At 43.7% G+C, this 13,008-nt stretch overlaps 1 protein-coding gene across 1 annotated transcript in view; it reads right to left on the bottom strand.

The window, feature by feature from the left end:
* Positions 1 to 7,217, bottom strand: part of shc1 (SHC (Src homology 2 domain containing) transforming protein 1) — a 14,196-nt gene extending 6,979 nt beyond the window's left edge. Inside the window, 3 exon segments of the mRNA XM_032519548.1 lie at positions 932 to 995; positions 1,662 to 1,732; positions 1,991 to 7,217. Coding sequence (XP_032375439.1) covers positions 932 to 995; positions 1,662 to 1,732; positions 1,991 to 2,584 — 729 coding nt within the window. The 5' untranslated portion in view covers positions 2,585 to 7,217.
* Between the last annotated feature and the right edge of the window lie 5,791 nt (positions 7,218 to 13,008).

A 13,008-nucleotide genomic window follows, 5' to 3' on the forward strand; every position in this document is an offset into this window, starting at 1 on the left:
GGTGTATGTGTGGAAATGCCTGTAAATGTGTGTGGGAGTGGAAGAACAGCTGCAATTTGAAAGTGATCCTGTCTCCAAGGCCAACTGTGACCAATGTGGAGTAGACAGAACAGCTCACATACTGAAGGCTGGGCCAAGAGCATCACGCAGACCACGCCAGCATTAATGTGCCAGCCCGTTTATCCCAATCCTCCTCCTGTTCTTATGGCTTTCATCTGTTCCAGAATATTTGGCTCACGCTGTGAGAAAAACAGTATCAGGGCAGGATGCACATGCTCAGCCACATTAACCTCAGTCCAGCCAAATCAGAGGGACTAGACTAGTTTAATCTATTCTAGTTTACATCCTTTAACTGTATTTTGTCTGGTGTGCCAGACATTCCTTGGTCAAACCCTACTACGACAACAGGCCGCTGGATTTAGCCACCTGTTTTATGGACTGTTTGGGTGGATGCTTTTAGTTTTACAGGAATACTGTGCACAGGCACACACAGTATTCACTGTGCACAGGCACACATTGTCTTTACACAGAAGACTGTTGGCTGATGGGTCTGCTTATCTGTAGTGCTTCTTTGGACAGACACTGGCTCCGCACAAGTTACTACTCAACCTCTCCAGCCTCCCTTGTGACAAGAGGGCGGGAAAAAGGGTGATCAGAGAGTGTTTGGTAATTACCTGCGAGTAGCCCCCTAACCGCAGAAGTGTACAGTCATCCTAAATCAAGATCTGTGTGTGTGTGTGTGTGGTGTGTGTGTGTGTGTGTGTGTGTGTGTATAAGGGAGAGTGTGTGACTAAATAGCCAACTGACCACAGAGTGGACAATCAAGCTAAATCTAGCTCTTACCCAACAAACTCTTCCCACTGCCACCCACTTAAGCCGCATAAATAAATAATGCTGTGTAAGGGTGTGTGCTAGTGTACATGCTGCGTACCTTTCTCCTGCGCTGGGCTCCTTTGGCTCCGGGCACGGCCTCGCACACCACAGAGATTGCCTCCCTGAAATATCGACAACATGCAAGTGTTGCAATAACATGTCATTTACCGCCACACTTTTCCACAGAATCACAATTATTTGGATTAAATGAGATCTGGCGGCAGGTGACTAAACTGTGCTTGTCTTTGCCATGGAGACAAAACATACTACAGAAACCAAAAAGGAAACCACAGGATTCGAGAACATTCTAATTTAGGGCTGTGAAGCGCGCACGCGCGCGCGCGCGCACGCAACACACACACAAACACAACACACACCACACACACACAACAACACCACACTACCACACACACACACACACCACACACACACACACCCACAAACACCACACACACACACAACACACCACACACACCACACAAACACCAATCCACACACACAACACCCACCACACACACACCACACACACACACACACACCACACACACACACACACACACACACACACACACACACACACACCACCCACACACACACAGAGAGAAGAGAAAGAAAGAGAGAAAGAGAGAAAGAAAGAGAGAAGCAAGGAAAAAAAGAGCAGAGTTGGACATAAGTATATGAGAGGTGTCTCTAAGTCTGACCACGCTTTAACCATCTTGCCCCCCACATGCACAAACAAGAAATTGAGTGGCAGACGCCAGTAACGGATAAGTAGTGTGTAATCTCACCTTGTGACCTGAGTTCTGGTGTTAAAGTCCAGCGCTCGCATTGACTGTAGCACCTCCACACAACCCATGTACTGACCAGGTAACAGGAAAGCAACAAATTTAGCATCATACATTTTCTGCATCTCAGTCCCATGACAGATAAAACACAATAGATGGGGAAAGCAACAGCGGTTTTCTTATCTCTATTTAAGCTTCTAAAAATGGGAATAAAGGTGTGTGTGTGTGTGTGTATGTATATATATATATATATATAAAAAAACTATCCGGAAAAAGTGATGTGTAATTATGTATTTTAGTTAGGGGTTAGTGAGTGTGTGCCAGTCACGTACCCGTACACTGTAGGAAACACCGGCGGTGCTGACCACATTGTCGGAGTGCAGCCAGCCGCGGGTAGGCTTGTTGACAAAGGAGCCATGGCGCGTCCACTCATCTCCTCCAAGCTGCCCTCCTTCCACCCGTGCCCTCCTGGACGCCCCTCCCAGCCGGTTCATATCCTGCAGAGGAGGTCGAGGAGGGGGAGAAGGAGCGGTTAAATGGGAAATTGGGTGATGAAATGCAGGGGTGGAGCTAAAGCTGTTCTGGTCATCCCCGGAGGACTCAACAGAGGCATGGGGCTGCTGCTGTCTGTTCGAAGCCTTGAGTCCTGGGAGCAGAGTGGCAGAGACTCCCAGGCGAAGGGATCCCATCCTGGGGAAGAAGGAGCAGAGGGTGGTGGGGCTGTTCTCAGCTGGGCGGGGAGAAGAGGGGGCCAAGATGGGAGTGAGAGAAGAGGAGGATAGAGAAGAAGGTAAACCAGGGGAGGGAGTGAGTGGGGTGGCAGGACTGGAAGGAGGGAACGATGATGGATTGGAGTTTGTTTCATCAGTTGAGCTCAGCGATTCACTCCGAAAGTGGGTGTACTTGGTTTTTGGGACAAGCTCCATAATGAATCTACAGTGTCAGTTTTTCTGTCCGCACAAGTTCACACAGGCTCTAGTGATTCAATCAATGTCTCTTTGTCTCAGTATTTAAAGTTTTTCTCTAAATGGACACAACGCCATCTGTCTGTCTCCCTTTGCGTAAGTGCGGCATCCATCTGTCCTCCACTCATTACCAGGCAGCCAAAATCAAACTGCTTTAAAATCGGCTTTACCCACAATGAAAGCAGAATGAGAAAAGGCGCAGAGGAAAAGTGGGGTGTCCCAGTTAACGGCAGAATGCAGAGGAAAAAGTTAGTTTGTAGTGCACCAGTGCAGATCATGTTGTCAGCAGTTCACTTTTGAATCCGCATGAATGTTCATTGTGTTCCCAGGGACTGATGATGACAGTCTTAGCTTTCCACAAAGTGTTCATCTTGGTTTTTTCGCCATAAATGTAAAACAATATCTGTGAGTATCTTGTCCAAACTTAGTAGCCTCACAGTGAGGATCAGCTATCCAGCTGTCGGCAGCACCATGGAGAATCAACACAAGTGATTGTCTCTTAACACCCCCTCACATGTGTGTCTTACTGCACTGACGGGTGCGCTCTTGTACGTGATGGGTTTACATGCGTGAGGCTGTATAAACTTTCCCTGCACACAATGCTTCTTAGATTATCTGTGTGTGTGTGTGTGTGTGTGTTGTCGTGCACACAGGCGTGCATGTGAGAAACAGCTCCTCTTGGTAGCTCTATCCTGCTTGACACGGACTCATAAAAATCCTATTAGCAGCCAACGAGGGGATTGCAAGGGGGCTGCACGCACAAACACGGCAGCAACACATGCAATGCACAGCTCCTATTGGTCGATACTACAGTGAGCACCTTCAGAGCTAAATGAAGAGAGAGCCCCGGAACTGCTAAAAAAAAAAAGAAAAAAAAAAAAGAGAGAGTAGGCTCACTGATGTATTACTAGTATCCAACACAGTACACAGCACACTTTCTTTAACGCCTACTTTCAAGTACATTATATTTTCAAATCTCTTATAGAATTCCTCTTTTATTCCCTCTCTCTCTTCCTCCAAATGGTTGTACTTGTCCCCTCTGAATGGCCCTCGCTCTCTCCCTCCCTGCGTCTCCTTCCTCTTCTTCTTCTCTCCTCTTCCAGATTACTTCTGGCACAGCCTTGTTCCCTTTTTCTGCACTCTTTCCACCCTTCTCTCCGTCTCCTCTCTTCTCCTGGAAGCCCTCTCTCTTCCTCCACACAATGTACTCTGCCAATCTCTGTCTCTCCAACGCCTCCGCCCTCTCCCGCGCCACCACTTCCTCTCTCCTCTTCCAGATGATCTCTCGCTCCCCCTCGCCCCCTCCCTCGTATGCTCGCCCGTTCTCCAGGCTGTCCTGTTTAACAGTACCCCAGCCTAATATATTAATGGTAAGGTCTAACTTTCTGCCTTTCTAACTTTAAGATTAGATAAGGCTAAAGGCTAAGCATGGTCACCTAGTTAGACACCATTAGAAAGAAAAAAAGTGAGTATTTAAGACTGGGCCAGCAGAGTTGAGCCCGTCCCTGACTGAAGTTCCTGATATGGCTAAAACAAGTGAGGCTGGCTTGGTTCAAGTTTGTTTTCTAAAACTGGCCACCTTGGTTAGGATGTTTTTTTTTTTCTAGAGCACCATTAGATAGTGGTAGGTTGAGTCTGAGATGTTGTTTGTCTGGTACAGTGACAGACACAGAACACAGTACAGACACTGCACTAGCACGGTGGTGATGTAACACTAGAGAATGTAGGTCATTGGCTGATGACGACTACTGGTGGGCTTGTTGTGATGGTAATGAGACCTGATATGTTCGGTTTGAACTCCCAACCCAGGGTTCCCTGAATGGTGCTGGAGGCTCATCAAAGTTGAACGTGAACTCACTCACCCAGCTGGAAATGCTCATTTAAAACCGCAACTCGTTGCTGATCTCTCTATGCACCTCTTGTCTCACCTAGTTACTTTATTACTGCCAGGTTCAAATAACAAGCCCAGATTATAGTCAGTTACCTGAGACATGAGCATTAACACAGCCCCATATGATATGAACAAGCCAAGTGTTATATTCTGAAACCACTTATTATCTAAGGCAGGACTTCTCAAACAGCAGGTTAGCTCTCAAATCAATTACAAACTACTGTCTAGACACGCCAAAACAGCTCATATTCTGCATAGTCCAACCTAAAAGGCAAACAATAGTCCATTTACAGTTAACAGTCTTCTCCAGAGTACCAAAGTCTCACAAACAAAACTGTGTGCAGCAGTTTGACCTCAGTAGGAGGCAAGGCTACACCTACAGTCTTGAGGCAAGCTGGCTGGACTGCACCTCAGTGATGTTTACACACTAGTCATATTTACAATCCCTTGACCTTTACTCCCTCAAAAAGGAAAGCAAGGTTTACACAGACCTTGCATGGACCACTTACACAACGTTGTGAATTTGGCACCGGTGTTTCAATAATGCCAAGTGAGAGGGTTGATTTTTCCACTTGCTAACATTTCAGAACTTTAAACTGTGTCTGAAGTACAGTGAACCAACTGGTAGTGGGTGTTGGACGCACAGCAAAGGAACAGTCGCCTACACCAGTCTAGCACCACAGAGGGATTGTCTAGCAATTCTAGCTAGTCATCCATCTGGTCTTGGCTAAAAAGCACCATGGAGGATCCAGTCACACTCTCGCACTGCCAGACAGGCTGGGAGGATCTCCAGAAAGCTGCAAAAAATTATGGCTGGAAAAGTCACAAAAGACACCCAGTATTTGGACAACCAAAGAGCATGCAGAACAGACAAAACAGTCCGTCACACCTCTAATAAAACCAATAATTAGTCTTGAGAGGATATTAGCACTTAAAAAGGCAAAAGATCCAACAGTAATGGGCACAACAGAGAAAAATCCAGGTGTGTTCTCAAACACCGGGGTGCTAAATTGCTCTATGAGCAGAGTTAACCCTCGTCTTGTCCAAGGATGTTTTAATGCACAGAACGCAGTGTAGGTCAGGTGACTGCAGAGGAAAGGACCCTCTACATGAGAATAATTCCTGAGTCACCTACACACAGACAGTAAAAGGACTGGACAGTCACGAACATAACACACCTAATGATCAGTGAGTAATGGCCTTGAGGCCGACCAGCTGTACAGAGTGATATGTACAAATGAAATTAATACGATTATCTCACTTATCCAGTCATTCCTGATGATTGGCACATCAGCTTGACTGATAAAGATGGTGGTAGATAAAGGTGAGATCAGGACAAGCGGGGCTGCGCCGACTCGCACTAGAGTAAAACAGAATGGGGAGGGGGAGACAGGTGACCTGAAACAACCCTGATTCTCGGAGACTGCTGTGCTCCGCATAGACAAAGAATGAAAGTCTAAAAACTGCAAACAACCATGGACTTATCAAGTCTACTGCTTCTAATCTACTACATATAAACAATTACCTAATAAAACAGCACCAGTTTGAAAAGATAAAACAAATTTTACATCGGGTTCTGTCTGCAGTTGCTGCCCGTTGCTATGGCAACAGACATTAAAAGAGATGCCTGCGGAGGATATATAACGAGAAGTCTTGACAACCGCAGAAATCTTCAGACAAAGAGATAACTGCTTTGTCAAATCACATGACAGCAATTAGTTGCTGCATCAAAGGCTCCACATTAGAGCTTTGTTTTCAGCCAACAGGAGGATAAACTAAAGACTCCTACAAAGATCAATAGGTTTCAGGAAATGATCAAAGTTTGACCGGCATCGCGCCAGCCCTAAAACCCAATTAATGTTGACATCCCATGTCAGCTGCATGCACTGACTCCAACTAGGGCATTTAAAAAACAATATTATTTCAAGAGAGCAATAATCACTTTCCTAATAACAGTATAAACAACTACAGTAACCACAACACTGATGTTTAGAAAACTTGCATTAAAACCTGATTATCTTGTGCAGCAGCTAACAAAGATAATGATTGTATAAGGTCCTGCAGAGTATGCTCAGAGAATAGAAAATCAGAAGTCACAAAGAAAGTCTATATTTACAAAAAAACAAAAGTCTAATCAATTTCCCTAAGAGTTTTTTAATGAATGGCAAAGCATAGATAGTTCCTTTTTTGGTTTAAAAAGCATACGGTTGATAATCCATGGTAATCATCTAAAGCTGGGCTCCATATTCACATGAGAACCACATTAATGTTTAAACAGCCTCAGACTGTCCGGTCATCCGTCCTCTCCTTCCTCTTTCTGGCTCTCCGTCCGTCCACTCCCTGAAAAACGTGCTTCTCCTCTGATCCACTCTTCCGCTCGATTAATTCACAAAGTCACTGCCGGCAGCTCCTCTCCATCTCTTTTCGTTTGGCTGCCTGTTCTTTCCTTTACTTCCCTCCTCTCTCTATCTCTCTCTCTCTCTTTCAGCAGATGGTGAAATGGCAGTGCTGCCAGGATGGTCAATGGCACTCCTTCATTGTGCTCCTCTTCTCCCCTCACGCCTGTCTCTCATTCCCACTTTCCTTTCACCTCTGTCTCTTAGAGGGACGGGCACGCTGTCTGTTCTCCCCTCCCCTCCTCCCAGTCTGAGTGGGTGATGCTGCCTCCCATTTACTCTCTGACAGTCTCTCTCTCTCTTTCACACGCACACACTCACGGCTGCTGCCACTGCCCTCCCCACCTCCCTTTCTCCCATCCTACCTCCTTCCTGTTTCCTTCCCTTCCCCCCACCTCTCTGCAGCCTGACTCGTTTAACAGTGTACATGTGCAAGACACTGCGCCCCTGCACATTAATGCACACACTCCAAGGGGAGATGGAGATTTAGAAGAAGGGTAGGGGGAGGGGGGTGTTTGTGTGTGCATGTGTTTGTGGGGGGGGGGGGGGTCCATGTTGGCTATTCAAGTCTCCTCCCTCATTCATGTTTGGTAACCTGAGAAAGAGGGAGAGAAAAGAGAGAGGGAGGATGGAGACAGACAGGAAGCCGCCCTCTATTGGCTGTGCAGAGTGTGATATGAGGTCACTCTATATAACCTTGATGAAAGTGGACAAATTAAAAACGTAAACAAAAAGATTTTCATTTACATGATAAACATATGTTACTAGAGCTCTCTAGGAGAAAAGGACCAGGTTATTACCAGGCAAACACAATAAATAATTGAGTGATTCTATAGAGGAAAACAGAAAGCAGAGATCCCACAGATCAGCTCCAGACATTCAAGCGTATCTAATGAGAAGGCAAGGCACTGTTGCAGAAAGCAGAAGAAATCACCCTTGGAGTGAAAAGGTACACAGCAGAATGTATAGCAAGCAGTCCTCAAATAAACCCCCAAATTTTTGTCCCTGCAGTACTACGTTTGACCACACTACACCATCATGTAGTCGAGTGTGAAGGATTCAAATTAGAGAACTGCAAAGTAGTAGTGTCATCCATCACCGTACACCACGCAGTGAGTGGTGGTCATTGGTGTAGACAGCCCCCTCCACCCATAGCCTACAACATGCCTGTAACCAGTGAAACACATGACACAATGTGGCTTAGGGTTGACAAAAAGATAATTACGTATTCTTTTAGAACTTTATACAATTCAGTAAGTGACTCATGTATGTGCTATCCGGAATTTATAATAAAAATACTCACTCGGTTGTTTATTACGTTACATCCAACTAAAACTAATGCCATATACTGCAACAATCCTGCAAACAATTCTACCAACATGAAGGATATGAATTTAAATTTTTTATGCAATACATTTCAACAGCACCACACACAGCCGCCTCCACAAATGACCATTACGTTTAATCAACACCTTGTTAAAAGAGTTCAAACTAAAACTGAACATAACAACCTTAATGAAGGGAGGATTATTGCAGGACTGGAGGATTTATTATTGGACTGCATTAGCTTGAACTGGGTGTACCTAATAAAACTGGCAACTGAGCGTAGTTAACAATAACTCACTCAAACCACAATAAATTTACATACACAGGGCTGCACAATTACTCATGCATGATTACACCAAGGCTTTAGTTTCCAGTTTGACATGATTGTAGAATACTGGCATAGCTATATTAAAATATTTCTTTTAGACTGCTGCATGGGGAAACTTTTAAATCATTTATGATGCCAAAAGGTGTTTTAAAAATAGTTCGGTTTTCTCATATCTTGTAGGTGTGCAACAATATTACGTATCAGACTGTATATAGTTTATTACATACTGTGTTTTGTTCAGAATTTGTTGAATAATACAGCTAAGAAACCAATCTAAACTTGTCACACAACGCTCCACTTTCTCATTTCAGTCTTAAACTTAACAATTTGATAAAGTTTAATTATGAAGAATGGAAAAATCAAGAAGACTTTTAAATTCACAATATATTTAAAAAAAGAATCAGACGGAATTTTGTGAATTATTACACCCCTTCTAAAAACTGCAGTCAGATTCACAATATCTAAAAACCTAATTTAGAGCATTGTGGCTGTAATCATGCAGCCCTAATAGTACACTTCATTATCTCTTCATTCTCTTAAGGATAAGAGGGTCAAATGAATGCTTCCAAGAAAGTTTGCTTACTTTTATGGATTATTCAAACCTCTCATCAATCTCTAAATACTATTATAACTACTGATTTACATATTAAATGAGAGTTTTTAACTTTCCTTTTGACATTACATTGTGGTGAGAAAAAGCAACCCCTTTGCCACTGTGTCCCGCTGTGTTTTTGATTAGCTGCTTGTATCGTTTGAATGTCTTACCATATATTCCATTGGCCAACACAGGCTGCCTGTGAGTCTGTAACCCTAAAAACACCAAACTGCACATCAGCATACTGTACACACACAGACACACAAAACTGAAGGAGCCAATCATAGTGTGCTCCAATGCCACCCTTGGAGCTACTTGACTCCCAGCATTCTTTGCTCTCAGAATCAGCCGTGGAGAGGGTCATGGGACCTACTTCATATAAATGGCTTATGGTTAGGCACACAGACACACAACATTGGCATAAGACAGAGATAGAGCAAGACTGAGTGGGAGAAAGTGACAGAAAGTCAGAGAAGAAAAGAGGTGTAGTAATCCAGTGTGCATGTTGAAACACTCTGTGGAATGAAAGGAATTAACTGAAAGGGCCGCACATGTAGGATGTCTGTGTCCCGGCATGCTCAACGCAAGTCTACGAGTGTGCGTTTTGGTTCCATGCAGTAGATGGAATAACCGTGGAAGCTGCAGCTAGTCAGTATATGCAAGATGAAACAGTTGGAGACAGGCCGGGACAGAGCTCTGTTTGGATCTAATGCACATGCTGCAGGGCCAAATCTGCTGTCTGCTCTTATACTGTCTGCCTGTGTGTGTGTGTGTGTGTGTGTGTGTGTGTGTGTGTGTGTGTGTGCGTGTGCGTGTGCGTGTGCGTACTAGGCCGATGAGTAGACGAGACTCATCACTGACCTTTTCCCTACAGGACTGCTGCCAGCCGGAGACGCTGTCTAACATCAGTTCACATTACGGAGACAAGAAAGACAATGATGAAGACAGTGAGCATAGAAGGAACAGAAGGAGGGTGGGTGTATAAATGACAGAGGAGAGCCTCTCTGATTGGAAAAGACGTGCACACACACCCGTACAGACAGCAAAATGGCAATCACATTTTCAAAGATTAGGAGTGAGGGTGAACATTAGATTAGACAGGCATTCAGCAGGAGGCCTATCTGCTGGTTTCATAGCTCACCATACACACAGCAAACATGTGAGCTGGCTATTTTGGGTCGCACCAACCCCCGCCTCCTTCACCACCCCCTCTAACCACACTCCCACATCTCTATCTCCTTCCATCATTCCCTTCCTGCAACTATTCTCTGCCTCCCTCCACTTACAACTTCCCCCTTGCTTCAACGGTTTATTTGTCATAAAACAGTGCTATTTCTTCACTTATTCACATTTACAGCCAAGCACTTCCAACTTAAATGCAGCCGTAGCATCGAGTTATGAAACTGTCAAGTGCCAAAGGGAATGCTTTGTCAGATCTTGTTTACATATGGTCAAATATTATATATATCAAATATTTCTTGATTTATGTCACAACTTTGCCAATTTTATACTATTTAATTTCATCAAAGTGTCTCTTTCTGTATGGCTGCTTGTGCTAAAACATTACAGGCAGCTGTGTTTAGGAAGGTTGGCTTGTTTTGTGAAAAAAAACAGAGGGTCTGAGTTTACATTACTCAAAGTAAGGTATCTAAAAAAAGTATAGTTCTGTATACATTTTACATGACATGTATTAATTTGGATAACACTTTTGTCAAATGAGTACAACATACAAATGAGGTGCAATCCCAGCCAAAGTGGATCAAGGAGAAGCATCTGTTCCATATTCCAAGGGACATGTATTGTATTGGCAACACCATAAAAAGAAATGTCCTGACAATACTCAGTCCTATTCTACTTACCCAGGCTTTCCTTTACCAGGTTGAAGTGAACATTAACACAACTCAAAGAAAATTGAATGGACGTGGTTTAATTAATTTATTCCCTCACACATACTGCTTACATCTTTTTAGATTTAAGCAGCTCTTGCAGTGCAAAACTGCTTTACAGCTGCTCAAATAATAGTTGGTTTTAATCGCTACTTTTTATGGTTTTATGTCCAATTTTACCTACTTTGCATTATGTCACTCAGTATTTGCAGAGCAGTTAAATATGTCAATGTGTTGAGTGTTATCGTAATATTATTGGTGATTTATTAATGTCTGAAGTCAGTCTGAGGAACAATCTAGAGCATAAAACAGTGATAACAGCTCTACCAGGGACAGACCAGGAAATCAGAATTAAGTCTGCTACAGCCGTGATATTAACCCCTTAGTGACCTTTTCTTGATAGAGGTACAACTTCAATATCCTACCCAATACGTTACCTAAGGCTAGACATGGGTGGAGGAAAGAAGGTGACTTTAAAAAAAAATAAAAGCAATCTACAGCATGAAAACAGATCAAACCCAATAAAGACATCAAGACATTTATCATCTTAAAAGTACATGACACAACATATCCATACTTTAATGATATTTCCAATCAGAGCCAGCCAATCCAATTGGGTTATTTTGTAAATAACCCAAGCTACACTCTCGTCTCATTTTTAATATTGTACAGGAGAGGACTTTAAATCAGATTGTGGTTCACATAATGTACCAAGCACTGAGCATGTTGCACTCCGGCGAGCAGTGCAGGAGGAAACGCAGCTGAGGCTCTGTCCCATTGTGTAGAGGTAGAGACGGACAACCACATGCTACGACCTCAAAAACAAACTCCTCCAGTTTGTTTCCAAAACACACTCACACACAACCAAACATACCCCTACACCGGCAGACAGACAGACAGATATAGTACACTCATCAGACAAAGACAAACACATCCTCACACGGACAGACACACACATGCACATCACGTCCTGTCAACAGCCTTGACAACTTTTAAGCAGCTTAGTACCTTGCCTCTCTGTTTTTATCAATAGCCAACTATCACAAGACTAATTCAAGGCTAATATCAGCAGTGCTAACATTCAGTGCTGACAAAATATTACGTGTGTATGTCTGTGGGTGAGTGTACTATGTGTACTATGTGCACAAGCGCACACACACCTGTCAAAGTGAAGCTGCAACAATCACAAGTGTCACGCTGTACCGTCAATCAGGACGAAAGCTTTTAGTGACTGATGTGGTTTGAGCAGAATTGGACAGATCCAATTTTAATCAAGTGGATTTTGGATTCTGTCAATGTTGTGATAGAGATGGCTGATATCCTTCGGTTTGACTGACAGATTGTGTCTCAGACGGTCTTTCCCATTTGTGTTGTTTTTTGGTTGTGTGTGTGTGTGTGTGTGTGTGTGTGTGTGTGTGTGTGTGTGTGTGTGTGTGTGTGTGTGTGTGGTGGTCTTGTTTGTCTGGCATGTGTCTGAATCAACCATTTTTTCAGATCAGCTGTTGGAAATTCTCTTCCGCTCCATTTCATCAGCGAAGATAACTTCCATCATATAATTTCATGTCAGAGGGCGGCTGGTCTGAGCGGTGTGGCTGACCATGATAAGAGCACTGAGCCCACTGCTTTCAGTCGCCTCAATCATCCCCCATACCCTTGAGTCCGTGTCTATAACATTCTGTCTGTCCTTTACTCATTTACAGTGAACTTTAACTCTGTCCCATGACCCTGTTTCAACACATCTGAGGTGTGTTTTGCAGATCGGTCTCTGTAGATATGCTTGACACAGTAGAAATAGTAGAGTCAAATTGTAAGATTGCTGCATGACTATATCCAGATTTGTGTGTGTGTGTGTGTGTGTGTGTGTGTGTGTGTGTGTGTGTACTGATATGGACATATAGGTTATTTCACTCACAATTTACAACAAGATGAAGAGATTTAGCTAGACTCTGACACCACCCGGACC

This window comes from Etheostoma spectabile, chromosome 6 (assembly GCF_008692095.1).
Source record: "Etheostoma spectabile isolate EspeVRDwgs_2016 chromosome 6, UIUC_Espe_1.0, whole genome shotgun sequence".
Taxonomy (NCBI): Eukaryota; Metazoa; Chordata; class Actinopteri; order Perciformes; family Percidae; genus Etheostoma; species Etheostoma spectabile.